Source organism: Trichomonas vaginalis, chromosome III (assembly GCF_026262505.1).
Source record: "Trichomonas vaginalis G3 chromosome III, whole genome shotgun sequence".
NCBI lineage: Eukaryota > Parabasalia > Trichomonadida > Trichomonadidae > Trichomonas > Trichomonas vaginalis.
The window spans coordinates 15,090,278-15,103,610 of NC_067205.1; the positions used below are offsets into that span (position 1 = coordinate 15,090,278).

Below are 13,333 nucleotides of genomic sequence, written 5' to 3' on the forward strand. Positions count from 1 at the left end.
AAAATCTAATGTCCGCCTAGTCTCTTACGTTTCCTGTTGAGTTCCATAGCATTCTTTAACTGGAGCTCATACATTCTGTTTCTCCTCTGGTAGAAAACATATTCTGGGTCAACTCCTGTGTTCGCGTCATCTGCATAAAGTTGTTTATATCCCACATCAGGGTTTGTATAAAACTCTTTCCATCTCATATTTGCATACCATGGTGGCAAACCTAACGCAGCGTCATTTGACATGGCAGTTTGCATTTGTACATCTGTTGGCACTTGACCATAGTTTGCCATTGCAGTTTGTATTCTAACTTCATTTGGAATATTCTCTGGGTTTGGTTGTCCAGGTTGCTGTGCATTCGCTAAGTTCTGTGCGTCCATTTAATATTAGATAAAAATATCTCTTACGAGTACATATGCTGAACATTTGCAGGCATTGGTTCATCTTCATATTCTCTGTACTTTTCTGCCACGTCAAATAAATAAATGACACAATGGAAAAAACCTAAAACAAGTAGTCCTATTTCAAACCACATTTACTTACTAATAAAATTTCTTTATTGTGACACTTTCTCCGGTTTATAGGACCTCTCTCATATTCTATCTTGTCATATCTAAACTCATAGTCATGTATGTCCTCTAACCATCTCATAACGGTTTCCAAACCACTTTTATCGGATGTAAAGTAAAAGCATGGATGGTTATGTAAAACGTCTAAAGTTTCTAAAGAGTCTCTCAAAGTCCAGTCTACTTGGTATTGAAAATCCCATGTGTTATAGAACGGCGGGTCCACTATAAAGAAAACATTTTCCTTGTCTTTATATTTTTCATACAACTCTGTCCAATGACATCTCACAAACTCTATACCCTCAATATATTTTTCTATGTCCTCTTTGAAAACATTTGTATAGTTAAGATATAAAACTTTTGACATAAGTGTTTCAATGTCATGAACTCTTATAGCACCACTATATAATAGTCTAGCAGATATACTATCCCAGTCTATATATTCTGCTTTTTTCAAAACCTCTCTCACAATATTTTTGTTATCTAATGGTATACGTTCCATCTTACCTATAGGTATCTTTTCTTTTAACTCTTTCAATATATTGTTTGTGTCTGGAATATGTTTGAGACGGTCCATATAGTTGTCGAAGTCATTGCATATAATCTTTGAGTCTGGGAATATTGTATGGCACAAATGGGATATATAGAAACTTCCACCGAACAAATCTACAAATGTTAGACCATTCGGTAGTTTCTTAAGTTCTCTCAATATAATATCTTTACATCTACTCTTATTTCCAAAGAACGGTAACGGAGGTTTTGTAAAATTCATTTATATATAATAATAAAAATGTTTTTTCCTGAAAAGTGACAGAAAAGTGACAAAACATGAAAACATATATAATTTGTGAAAAGCGACACATTATATAATGTTTTCGACCCAGAAGAAGGCTTCTTCCCAGAAGCAATGGAGGAAGAAGAAGAGTCCTCCGAATTCACACCAGAAGACTAACAATTTTCCGAATAAAAACTTCATTTATACTAAACATCTTCAGGGCTAGAGGGCGCAACGCGCCTGGAGGCCCCACTACCTTTTTTTTTGTGCTATTTAGTAATTAGTGATTTGACAATATAATCTCGAAATTTAAGGGTGCACCCGTATGTACGTTTATTTGAGAGGAGGAGGATTACCCTCTCAATTTTGAGGGATTCGTTAGTTTATTTTCTCGATGAATATGCAATAAAATTTGATTTTTACCTTATCAATATACTTCATATAATATACACATGTTCATGTAAAAACTTTTTTCCAAAATCCTCAGGAATTAAGGGATTTTTGAATTTTAAGAATTTTTTTCAAATTTTTTCGAAAAAAAAATATTTTCAGAACAGCCTTAACGGCTAAGATTTAGGAACAATGTTAAGTAGAGATGTGAAAACTTAAATTTTATAATCCCTGGGATGCACTTTCTTCGATTTTTTTAAAATTTTTGGGATAAATTTTGACATCTTTTTTTTTGCTGGCGACCCCCCACCCGTTCACAAAAAAAATATCGAGCGAAGGGGGGTCGCCAGCAAAAATCGAAATTTTTTTTTGGTGAACGGGGGGTCGCCAGCGAGAACCTTAAAAATAAACTTCAGAAAAAAAATCTAAAAAGAAAAAAACGAAAAGGCCCGGGGTCGAACTGGGGAACTTAAGGCTTATACTATGACTCTTACCACTGAACTATATTATCTGTGGATCGGTGCTTTATAAATTGTAAATATAAAGATTATCATAACGAATTAAAATATAAAATAATAAATATTACTCTTATATATTATTAGATTTTAAATTACAAAATAATAATAACAAAAAAAATATTCATGACCGGAGGTTTTAATTAATGTTTAATGAAAGAGAACGATTCATTATAAATTATTGAATGTTAAATTGTTGTAAAAACACATTGAAATATTTGTGAAGAAAATGGCTATTTAATATTGAAAAATAAATAATAACAAAATGTTTATTTCATTTAGTTGCCATTAAGATATGACGGCTATTTAACAAGTTTTTCTTGGATCTTAACCGCCTAACGTTCAAAATTAACCTTTGTGCTTTGATATTACGTTCACATGTTGCCTCCGAAGGAGATGAACATAACAAGCGTAATGCTATTTCCGCAAGGATGGATTTTTCTCCAATTCTATGCGAGATCTCTTCCCAAGCATAATTTTGTGCCTCGTCCATCAGATCGTTCTCAAAGATGTCTGATTCCTTATTGATGAACGTATTATATAACGAGAGTACAAGCGTTTTTTGTCTTTCGTTCAATCGGAATTGAACCAAAATGCGCTTGAGGTAATCTTTAGCTGCTGTTAGATCATTTTCGGCAGTCTGATGATTATCCTCGCGTACATCTTGCAATGTAAGCCTAAGTTGATCATCAGATTCGACAATTCTACGAAATGTGCCTTCATCTGTTACATCAATTACAGCGTTTGTGTTACCTTCCTCAAAAATAGAATCCATGTAAATGTCCTGTAAATCTTCTGCCGGATCTTTATCAGGAATATGCTCACTTTGAAAGGAACTCAAGGGATCGGCCAAATCTTCTACTTCTTCGTTTTTAACAAACTTTCTATGGAAGTAGGACCTTCCTCTCGGCGTGAGAGAGAATGCCAAACACCATAGCCAGTTAGTATGGTTATCTTGGGTACGGCGGCACTGCGTTCCACCTTACCCAATATAACCTTAAATATTTACAAAACCAGTAACGTATATTTTACAACACAAAACGACAACACTCACTTAACCTTAAATATTTACAAAGCCGCCAACCACTTCACCTCACCAACATTTTCGCTAACGACTTCACTAATGAAAAAATAAACGTTCTCACTAACGTTCCCACTAATGTTCTCATTTACAAAAGTATTGCAGCGCTTCCCATTGCTGTGCTTCACATAACAGCTCATAATCTTCTGACTCACTTTCTTCTTCATATAGGTCAAAATCACTGTCATAGTTTATACCTGTAAGTTTTGACAAAGCTAATGAAACACGTTTACCATTTGTATCTATTGCTTTTATATATCTTCCATTATGTTTGTTGTCATAAATGCTTAAACTAACTTTACCCTTTCTCCCTCGTATCTGATAGAATGTATTTTCACGAGGAACGAAGAACAAATTCTTGAACTCATGACCGTTGTAGTTTGTTATCTCAATAGTTTTCGTCATTTATATAAAAATAAAATAAAAAATAAAATAAAAAATAAACTTAAAAATTAATGATATCACCACCATCACACGTATGAAAACATCCATTTAAATTTAGGGTAGAAGGTTAGATCTAACCTCATTTCTACCCTCATTTCTACCCTGTTGAATTCATTGCTTTATAACTCTCTTCCTTTCTCCAACTCTTCTAACTTCTTCCTAAGTTCAGCAATGTTGTCCTCATGAAGTTTAATCTTCCTTAATATACCTTCTTTATCTAATGGTTGCTTTATCTTTCTAAACTGAACTCTACCATCCTTCATAGTATGAATGTAAAAACCTTCTGGAATAGTTCCTGATTTAATGTATTCTACCAAAAACTTTTGTTTCATTGCTTCAGTGACTTTAGTCGTCATTTCAATCAAATAAAAATTTTAATATTAAATAAAAATAACGTTATTTTTTCAGTAAGGAAACGCAGGAGTTTTACGATTTATTTGTGGTGTAGGTTCTGGTTTAAATGTTGGAGTCGGTTTTGGAGTTGACTTTTGAACAGGAGTTTGTACTTCCATAGGTTCAGGAGTCATTGAAGGTTTTGCTTGTGAAGGCGCTGGTTTTGGCGATGGTGTCGGAGTTTGTTTAACTTCAGCTACTTCAGTATTATTTACAACATTTGCTTTATTTCTTTTCAACATCATAACTGCTCCTGCTGTAGCTAGCAAACCTAGTGGGAGACCATATCTTATATAAGGACTTGACCAAATGCTATTTTTGACAGGAGCTGGTGGAACACCTAACCTTGGTGAGACTGCTCTTTGCCATTGTGCAGCTCGTAAGAAATATTCAATAGGTGCTCCATAATCGTTTGGTAAAGTTTGTTTCATAGATGGTGAAGGTTCACGAGAGCTTGATGAAGAACTCATTTATAAGCTTTAAAAATAAACGTTCATCCTTTATTCCTCACTGTCGTCCGCAGCTAAGTTATAGTCATCTAATCTTATTATTGGTATGCCTGACTGTCTTACTTGTATTGCAAAGCAACAATCCCTCATAAATCCAATAAGTGGCTTTGGTACGTTTTCAGTTGCTAGTTCAATAGGTCCTTTAACAGACAATTTGTATGTTATTGGAGCAGTAGATGTTTGACCTTGCTGGAAGCAAAAGTCCACTTCTGTTGGAAAACCACATAAGAAATGTGTGTTGTCATAGCTATCCCATTTATGTTCCACACTACCATCATCCACCAATGACCTCATAACATCTTCATTAAATCCAATCATATCATTGTTTGTATTGCAAGCGTTCGCAACCATTTCATAAAATACAGGTCCATATGATTTTTCAGGTTCTGCAGGCATATTTCCATAAGCTCCCATGGAAAGCTGAAGATATTTAAACTTAGGGTTCTCAAAATTAACATAATAGTTGTCTTTCTTTCTAAATAGTGCCCAAATACTTTTAACATTAATAGGCGTATAAGCTGCTGTAAATGTTGCACTTGAACTATCTGTATTCTTTGAGAATGAACCGTCCATAGGAATCCAATCCATAACTTTAACAGGAAAACATAAAGCCTCGTTTGTATAATGTTCTACAAGTTCTGTATAAATGTTAGGGTCTAAAGAGAATGACTTTGGATGAATGAAACATTCATTAAAATCCATCTTTGTTCGAAATAGTTGCTGGTTTACAGTTGTAATAGTAACTGTTCCACTAGCTTCTACTGCCTTCGTTATCATAGTGAATGGTTCATTCCATGGAACAAATTTATTTGTCGGTGGATTTGAATCTGAAGCAAATGCAACTTTAAGAGTTGGATTGAAAGCAATGATATCATTTACAGATATAGATGTGCATTGTAAGGCGTCGCTACTGAACTTTACTTTAAGCTGAATGTTACCAGCAAATGCAGGAATAAATCGAATAGCTTCTAATGGAAGGAATCTTCTAACAGGAATTCTTAAACGAAGCTTAAAATCAAATGATTTTCCTGCTGTAATTGGACCACTAACAATTTGTCCTGTTCTGCATGTTCCCGAATGACTCCATACATCTTCATGTCGAGTCTTTGAGAAAACATCTACTTTCTTTATTTGTTCGGTAGTTTGTGAGTTTGAAGTTATATATGCTTCTTCTCTTGCGTTGTCTTGAGAATATACGATACGACCATTTGCAAGGATTTGATATCCAGCAACTGCATAGAAAGCGTCATCGAAACCAATCCAAAATCCTGGTGGGTTTGTTTTATTGGAACCTGAACCAATTTCTTTATCTACAATAAATTGACCTTCCATTTTATACGTAATGAATGTATTGTAAAGGTCCAACATATTTTCACCAGGAGGTGAGAGATTGAATGTTACCCATGTGTTATCTTTAGCAGTTCCAGGTTGTGATGGAATCTTTGCGTCAGAATATTTTCTATTAGTGTCACCAATTTGAACTGCATTGTCTATGATATCGAAATATGAGCGAATCTGATGAATATGCTCTGCTGGAGTAAATTCGTTTAACTGTTCGTTCTGCATGTATTTACTTCGGATAAAAATATCTATTTACTTCATTATTCTCACTCTTCTTCTTGGCATTCGTGGTGGAAGTTGTTTCTTGACATTTTCAATGAACTGTACATTCTCTTTTGTCTCAACTTCTTTCACTGGTGGGTCAGGGTTCTTTGACTCGGTTTGTTTTTCAATGAAATTCACAAACTTTGCAATAAGCTCTTGGTTCGTTATTGAAAGTACATCTGGCTTCTTTTCTTCTGGTTCTTTTGGTGGCTCAGTTTGAACAGAAGGTTTTATATGGGCTTCGTGGGCTTCGCCCTTGCCATGCACCTTAATGTTGTCGCTCTCTGCATTCGCTAATGGAACCTTTCTTTTTCTTACGTATATTTTACCATCTTTACTCTGACTTACATAATAGAAAGGATGTTGTATTCCTCTTGCGTCATTTAATATAATAGACTCTCGCTCTGATTTTGACAAGCTCATTTTACATCGGTTAAAGTTTTAATTTTGTTTTTTATCTGCAGTCAAATGACTCAGACAAGTCATATGGACAAGACCCAAGGGGTCATAGATGTTGAAGCATTGAAGAAAGAAATTCGCGAGCAAATTTTATCCGAACTGAAGGAACAAAAACAAGAACAAAAGCCAGAGAGACCAAAGAGAAAACTTAGTGAAAAACAACTTGCTGCATTAGCTGCTGGAAGACAAAAGAACCCACGTTTGCTGGCGAAGAAAGCTAGAGAAGAAGCAAAAGCAAAGGAAGAACAAAAAGCTAAAGAAGCTGAAGCAAAGAAAGAGTAAATGGTTTATTTTTATCCGAACTAAATGTATAGACAAATACCTTTATCTGTTGCGTTCAGTAGTGAAAACCCTGACGTCAAAATAAAGGGGAACAGAGTAACGTTTAAGTTTCCAACAGACTGGATTGTGAACATAAATGAAGAGAAGTACATTGGCATAACATCTATGTATATAACACGTGCTTTCAGAAAGGTTGACTTTATACTTCAAGTCGAGATAGAAAATGACGAACAGTCTTTAAGTGCCCAAAACATTCACATATACAAATACTTTAAAGACGATACAACTTTACAAGAATGTATGATTTCCTTCAATGAAATGTTCGAGAAAAAGTTCAACATTGAAGTACAAACTTTACAGCCTTTACGTGAGTTTTTTGCACAACTGAAAGAAGAAGGTAGTCAGCCACAACTTATAGACTTTCATTATGAATTTAATGAAAATGAAGATGGAACACATGACTGTCAGTTTGTTATATATTCACCATTCAATGAAGTAGCTAAAGAGAAAGAAAATCCATTACGTATAAGATTTCAAATCTCTGAACCAAGTGATGATTTCAAGAATGTTTTCAATTATGATGCAATGCTTCCGAGGAAAAATGAATTTTCAAAGATTGTAACACCTGGCATTTGGGATAGAAAGCAAGCTATATTATATTCAAACTTAAGTAAGGGAGTTGAAAATGAGTTCATTGGTCATACAAGAACTTCACCACTTCCTAACCCTAAATACTATAAATTAACTGGCTTCAATCGTGAGTTTTGGATAGACATGTTCTCCACTCATGACCATAACTGCCCAGTGTTCTTACCTCCAGACCATAAGGACTGTCTCTACATTGAAGCACAACTCTTAAACTCTACCATCGCAGTATTGTAAAATCTACGCTAGCTTTATTTTTATCACGAATGACCTCATTTCTGACAAAAATAAATGACCTCATTCATGACCTCATTCATGACCTCATTGCTGACAAAAATAAATGACCTCAGAACTTCAACTTACGAATAAAGCTTGTTTTAGTCGTTATTGAGAAGTTAAACTTTTCAGCAAAGCAAGGACTAGAAGACTTACATAAGTCAAATCCAATCTCTTGACCGTCATAAAGTGCTTTATATAACTTCATAACACTGAACTCAGAGTCTTTGTCAAATTTTCCTTGCGGAACCATTAAACCTTTATCTTCATCATAGAAACACTGAACAGAGTCAGGAAACATTTCATTAGCGGTTAAAGCAATAACATCTTGCTTCACGCCTTTCATTCTGCAGTGAAATGCAACTTCATTTAAATCATTCGTGAGTAAGTCTATGTAAGTCTTCTTTCCACAAAATATTGACTTGTATGCTAAACTTTGTTTTCCAGGTGTTATTTCTGCGAAGTCACTATGAAACTGACCAAGGTTTTTACCAATGAGAACTCTTCCATAACGTTTCTCAAACTCTTCAGCTAAACGAGGGATATCTTCATTGTAGAGATGCATACTGTCGTATCGCTATAAAAGATGTCCATTCCTAAGTCTTCAGCAGTACAGAATACTTCACACATTATTCTCTTCGACATTGATAGAATGTTAACACCAAGTGGACAGAAGTTAAAGTGTCTGCAAATGCTTTTCGTTAGCTTGAAAATAGTTTTATCTGAACCATCCAAACCTTCGAACTTCACTATATGGTTGTAGTTTCTGATGGCATATCTTATAGCATCTTTGTCATCTACTATGGTTATTTTTGACTCAATAGGAGATAGAATAGTTTTGCCATAAATACTGTTCAGAATGAGCTTTATATTTTCTTGCAAAGGATTTCCTTCTTTCTTATACTTTAACCTTAACTCAAACAACTTCTTTACTTCATCTCTTATTCTAATATCTCTGTTTCCATCGTAATAGTATCCTTGCAACACTTCACATTTGACACCTTGATATTTTATGAGGTCTTGTAATGTTATATGGTCAACATACATTAAACAGCAAGTGTTTGAACTTCTGGGAACGTTAAGTTCTGGATTTAGTTCAGGGTCACAAACTATTAAAGGAAAGTGTCTATGTATTCCAATCTCTGTTATCTTAATGAGAACAAAGAAGCCAGACATAAACTTTTCACCAATGGGTTCCTTTTGGTCGTCATCGAATAAATGTCTCATGAGATACTCTGTGCTTAGCATCTCATCCTTCATAACCTTTGGAATTCCTTCTAAAGTATAAAGTCTTGCTATAGCTGATGGATATAATGAAACAGCGTCGAAGTCAGCAATGAGTTTCTTTTCGCTCTTTTGTTTCATGTTATCTGACAACATACATCTTCCACCTTGAATACAGCGTGAAATAAATTCTCTTGGTTTATTTGAGAGGTCATAAAGATTTCCATTCGGGAAGTACACTCTGTTCTCAAATAATTTGTTAGCAATTGAACAAATACTAACGTAGTCATAAACGTTTAAATCAAATTCTTTCAATAAGTCATTGCGGAACTTAACAAAACCTTCTCTTAAAATTCTTACATCTTGTTTGCAATAAAACGTGCTATATTTTTCTAAGTCGAAGTGGTTCTCATCTATTCTGCAACCTTTGATGGAATCTATGTTTTTCATGAATGTATCTGCATCCCGGATAAACTTACAAGCTTCAGAAATGACACCAGTTCTGTTGTCATTTGCTAACAAAGTACTGCTGTAGTAGTTATATGGAAATACTTCTTTCGGTCCTGTTTGTAAGTTAAACATAGCAGGAAATAGTTTAAGCTTCTTATTTATAACACTGTAAGAGTCTTTTATAATAATTGCCCGTCCTTTATATAAACCAGTTATTTGCATTGTTCGTGAACCTTTAATGATGGGAGTTCCTTTCACTTCTGTCATGTGTCTTAAGATGAAGTTTATATCATAACTGAGGTTATGGAAATATATTAAACTCTTGTCAGGAAGTCGTTCCAAAAATTCTGTTGCACAGTTCTGACCCCATATGCTTTCACTCACTGAACCATCTTCACTGTCATAACAGATGTTAAAAGCTTTATGAAAGCCATCGGTACTGCACTCAAAGTCAGCAAAGAAAACATGCTCAGGAATGAACTTGCACTTATTTTTATTTACTTCTTTTGACTCGGCTTTCTTCTTCAGTTGTACACAATACTTTGGAGCATATGTCAAATCTTTAAATGGTGCAAGGTTCTGTTTATATAAGTCAGTCGTATATGTGAAAAGTTCTCCATAAGAAATAGGTTCAAAATATTTGCACTCCCACAATGTTTTCATAACATCCCATAACGGCGTTGTTCTATCCATGCGAACAATGTATTTACCATCTCTCTTTGTATAAATCTTCATTTGTTTCTCAATGTTCATTCCACCACACTCCTTCAAGATTTCTATATAGTTGCGAATGAAATATGTTGTCATTGGTAATCTTTCGTTTAGCATGTAGTGGTCTTCAACAAGAAGTAAGTCAATAGTTCGAACAGTTTCACATTCTTTTGGTATATATCTCTTTATTTCATTATGTCTTGAGTCATTGAAATAACCAATGGTAACATTAAATGCTATACTTGTTGCGTCAGAAATTTCTTGTACTTTACTTTGAGGAAAGTCTCTAACACGAATGACTTCTCTCATGTGGTCAATAGTTTCTTCATCTACTCCAGCCTGAATGCAAGCATAAACGAAACAATTGTCTTCTGTCATAAGTGTGCAGTTCTTTTGTTCAGTTCATTGAAGATTTGGTAGCGTTCAAGATTTATAGGTAATGTGCAAAGATACTTCCAGAACTGACCGCTTCTCTTCTTATAAAACTTCTTTTCACCATTATCTTTCCAAAAGCTTTCTATAAGTGCTGGGTTTCCTGTTTGCTTAAGAGCTTCCAAAATGGCTTTCTGGTCATTTGTCAGTGTGCTTTCATCTCTATATGGTCGCTTCTGTGGCTTTCCTTTCTTTACATCTGACATCGTTAAGCCTTCATATTCTGTTAAATCATACATCTTTATTTCGGTAAGATTCTTTATGTTTGTCAAGAAGAAGTCATAGTGCATTTCAACAATACCTGCAGCATTTGCTTCTATCTCTGATATAAAGTTCTCCTTCAAGAGCTGATGTAGTAATGTTCCAATATTATTGAGGTTTAACGTAGAACATTCATACTTTCCACCAAGTTTATAACATACCATCCATCTTTGTTGGGAGTTTATTTTAATCTTCTCTAAGAGTCTCATGAAAACCTTACCGAAATGTTTGTGTAAGTAGTCTCTGTTTGGTTCATCTAAAGCTTCGATGTTAAAGTCAATGAGTCTATTGCCTGACTTCACATTCTCTTCCTATTCTCTTCATCTTTCTTTAACCATCTCTCACCTTCTTTTGGTTTGTCGTCAATGGAACGAATGACATCGTTAGCTTTGCGAACTTGTTCTATAGCACTTTTAAACATCTCTCTTCTCTGTTGTTTCAGTGTGTCGTCTCTTCTTCTTGTTTCACCAACGTTCGCATTTGTTATGTCAAACATCTCACGCCTTACTTCATGAGGTACTGAACGTCTATGATATAAGTCAATAGCAATGTCATTTAAAGGAAATGCTATTGCATGAACTTCGTCCTCGCCGCGTTGCGGCTTTATGAACTCATGAATTCTATCATAACTTATTGCACCATTATAGTCATTGAGGATGTCAGCGAGTGCCTTTTTGTTTGTTGCGTAATGCTTTGCAACATCTATATTAGCTTCTGTAAGAAGTTGTTTTATTTCCGAGTGTTCTAACTTAGACAACTTCCGATACATCTTTAGTAGGAAATAAAAAAATATTTTTTGAAAAAATTAGATTAGATTTTTTTAAGTTATTTTTCAAAATAATTTAATATTTTTATTTTAATGAAACACATGCAAGATTGCAAGTTCTTTTCATACAATGCTCTCGCTACTGCCATCAAGAATGAGTTCAATGGTGCTTCAAACGTTAATGTTATCTTTAACAAGAAGTTTGTGAAAGAATCTAAGTTTGGTCAGTATGTCAGACCATTAGCTATCGTCATTGACCGCAAACGTTATACTTCACAAGAGTTAGCAGTAGTTTTGAAACAAAAGAGTTTCTTCGTCAATGTCAAAGATACACATATACTGTCATAAAGAACTCTAACATTGACTTCTTCAGTATTGCTTTAAATCTTTCCGAACAGAAAGAATATAAGAAGGGTGAAACAAATGTGAAATATTATCCTTCATCTCTGAAGACAATAACGAACAAAGATGTTATACAGAAATTCTTACCAAAGGTTGAAGAAGCTTCTATTGACATTGACGAAGGAAGTGAAATGGTTGAAGAAATAGACCCTGAAGCTATTTAAGCAAAATATATTTTTGGTTAGTCTTCATATGGATATTTTACAACAATTCCCCAATGTATAAACTTTTCATACGCTTTTTCATAAGCTTTATATACCTTCAGAAATTTTGCATAATCTTTAGAAGCATTTAGATATTGTTTAAATGCTTTGTATGTCTTCAGAAATTTTGCATAATCTTTTACATGTTGTTCGTTCTCTTCTTCTGTCATGAGTTCCGAATATTCTAAATTCATGTTCTTTCATATGAGATAAAATTTTATAAAAAAATAAAATTAGCTTAGATTTTTTTATTCTTCCTCTTTGAAGTTGTCGAAATATTCTGTTATCTTTTCCTTCAGTAATGGTAAGTCTTCTTTGAATGTAAGTATTGTGCAACCTTTGATGTCATAGTGTGTTTGAGGAAGAGTATTTTTGACAATTTCCTTTATTTGCTCATTCGGTGTCATTGAAATCGGTAAGTTTTCACGATAGAACCAGTTTCTGTCAGATTTGTAAATCTTAGCAAGGTCGTAAAAGCTTTTGTTGTTTCTTCTGACTAAATGCAACATAACCATATCTCTATCTTCTTCTTTCTCCAACTCTTCAGCGTAAATCATATACTTATAACTCTTTTCCTTTCCTTTTGGTACTGAACGTGGTATTCTTTTCTGTATGCTTTTGTCTTTGGATTCAATGACTTCATCTTTTGCTTGAAGTTTCTTTTCCATCTCTCCACGTTCTGCTTTATATAGTTCATCTAACATCATGAAAATATAACAAGCATAACGAGGTGAAGCCCACATTGCTACAGCATTTACAAAAGTCTATGAACATAATAACCTTTCAAACCAGGTGCCAAATTCTTGCGATTTTCGTACGGAATCTCTTCCCTCGGTTTTCCGAGGGAAGCAATCATATGAGGAAATTCTTCTAAAAGTTCTTTTGCCTGTTGGTTTTCAAACCAATGATATGCTTGCTTTGTAGAAAGAAGAGCATTCATTATACTTTGCATTTGG

At 34.3% G+C, this 13,333-nt stretch overlaps 10 protein-coding genes across 10 annotated transcripts, besides 1 other annotated feature; 2 read left to right on the plus strand and 8 right to left on the minus strand.

The window, feature by feature from the left end:
* Positions 1 to 5: 5 nt before the first annotated feature.
* On the minus strand, positions 6 to 368 carry TVAGG3_0705060 (uncharacterized protein; the record flags this gene model as incomplete). The annotated part of the gene is made up of 1 exon (XM_051243546.1): positions 6 to 368. One exon carries the CDS (start codon positions 366 to 368, stop codon positions 6 to 8), a length of 363 nt encoding a protein of 120 aa, XP_051090133.1.
* A 2,805-nt stretch (positions 369 to 3,173) lies between these two features.
* Positions 3,174 to 13,333: part of a mobile genetic element that runs on past the window's edge.
* On the minus strand, positions 4,164 to 4,622 carry TVAGG3_0705080 (repellent protein 1 family; the record flags this gene model as incomplete). Its single annotated transcript, XM_001325510.2, has 1 exon — positions 4,164 to 4,622. The coding sequence occupies one exon, from the start codon at positions 4,620 to 4,622 to the stop codon at positions 4,164 to 4,166; it is 459 nt and encodes a 152-aa protein (XP_001325545.2).
* Positions 4,653 to 5,012, minus strand: TVAGG3_0705090 (uncharacterized protein; the record flags this gene model as incomplete). The annotated part of the gene is made up of 1 exon (XM_051243547.1): positions 4,653 to 5,012. One exon carries the CDS (start codon positions 5,010 to 5,012, stop codon positions 4,653 to 4,655), a length of 360 nt encoding a protein of 119 aa, XP_051090134.1.
* TVAGG3_0705100 (uncharacterized protein) lies at positions 5,600 to 6,227 on the minus strand (the record flags this gene model as incomplete). Its single annotated transcript, XM_051243548.1, has 1 exon — positions 5,600 to 6,227. A coding segment is annotated over one exon (628 nt), but the record flags the coding sequence as incomplete, so codon positions are not given.
* Positions 6,255 to 6,689, minus strand: TVAGG3_0705110 (uncharacterized protein; the record flags this gene model as incomplete). The annotated part of the gene is made up of 1 exon (XM_001325511.2): positions 6,255 to 6,689. One exon carries the CDS (start codon positions 6,687 to 6,689, stop codon positions 6,255 to 6,257), a length of 435 nt encoding a protein of 144 aa, XP_001325546.2.
* Positions 6,753 to 7,007, plus strand: TVAGG3_0705120 (uncharacterized protein; the record flags this gene model as incomplete). The annotated part of the gene is made up of 1 exon (XM_001311128.2): positions 6,753 to 7,007. One exon carries the CDS (start codon positions 6,753 to 6,755, stop codon positions 7,005 to 7,007), a length of 255 nt encoding a protein of 84 aa, XP_001311129.2.
* TVAGG3_0705130 (uncharacterized protein) lies at positions 7,326 to 7,889 on the plus strand (the record flags this gene model as incomplete). The annotated part of the gene is made up of 1 exon (XM_001311127.2): positions 7,326 to 7,889. The coding sequence occupies one exon, from the start codon at positions 7,326 to 7,328 to the stop codon at positions 7,887 to 7,889; it is 564 nt and encodes a 187-aa protein (XP_001311128.2).
* Positions 7,999 to 8,274, minus strand: TVAGG3_0705140 (organellar and viral DNA polymerase type B; the record flags this gene model as incomplete). The annotated part of the gene is made up of 1 exon (XM_001297512.2): positions 7,999 to 8,274. The coding sequence occupies one exon, from the start codon at positions 8,272 to 8,274 to the stop codon at positions 7,999 to 8,001; it is 276 nt and encodes a 91-aa protein (XP_001297513.2).
* TVAGG3_0705150 (organellar and viral DNA polymerase type B) lies at positions 8,839 to 10,409 on the minus strand (the record flags this gene model as incomplete). The annotated part of the gene is made up of 1 exon (XM_051243549.1): positions 8,839 to 10,409. A coding segment is annotated over one exon (1,571 nt), but the record flags the coding sequence as incomplete, so codon positions are not given.
* TVAGG3_0705160 (uncharacterized protein) lies at positions 12,626 to 13,081 on the minus strand (the record flags this gene model as incomplete). Its single annotated transcript, XM_051243550.1, has 1 exon — positions 12,626 to 13,081. The coding sequence occupies one exon, from the start codon at positions 13,079 to 13,081 to the stop codon at positions 12,626 to 12,628; it is 456 nt and encodes a 151-aa protein (XP_051090137.1).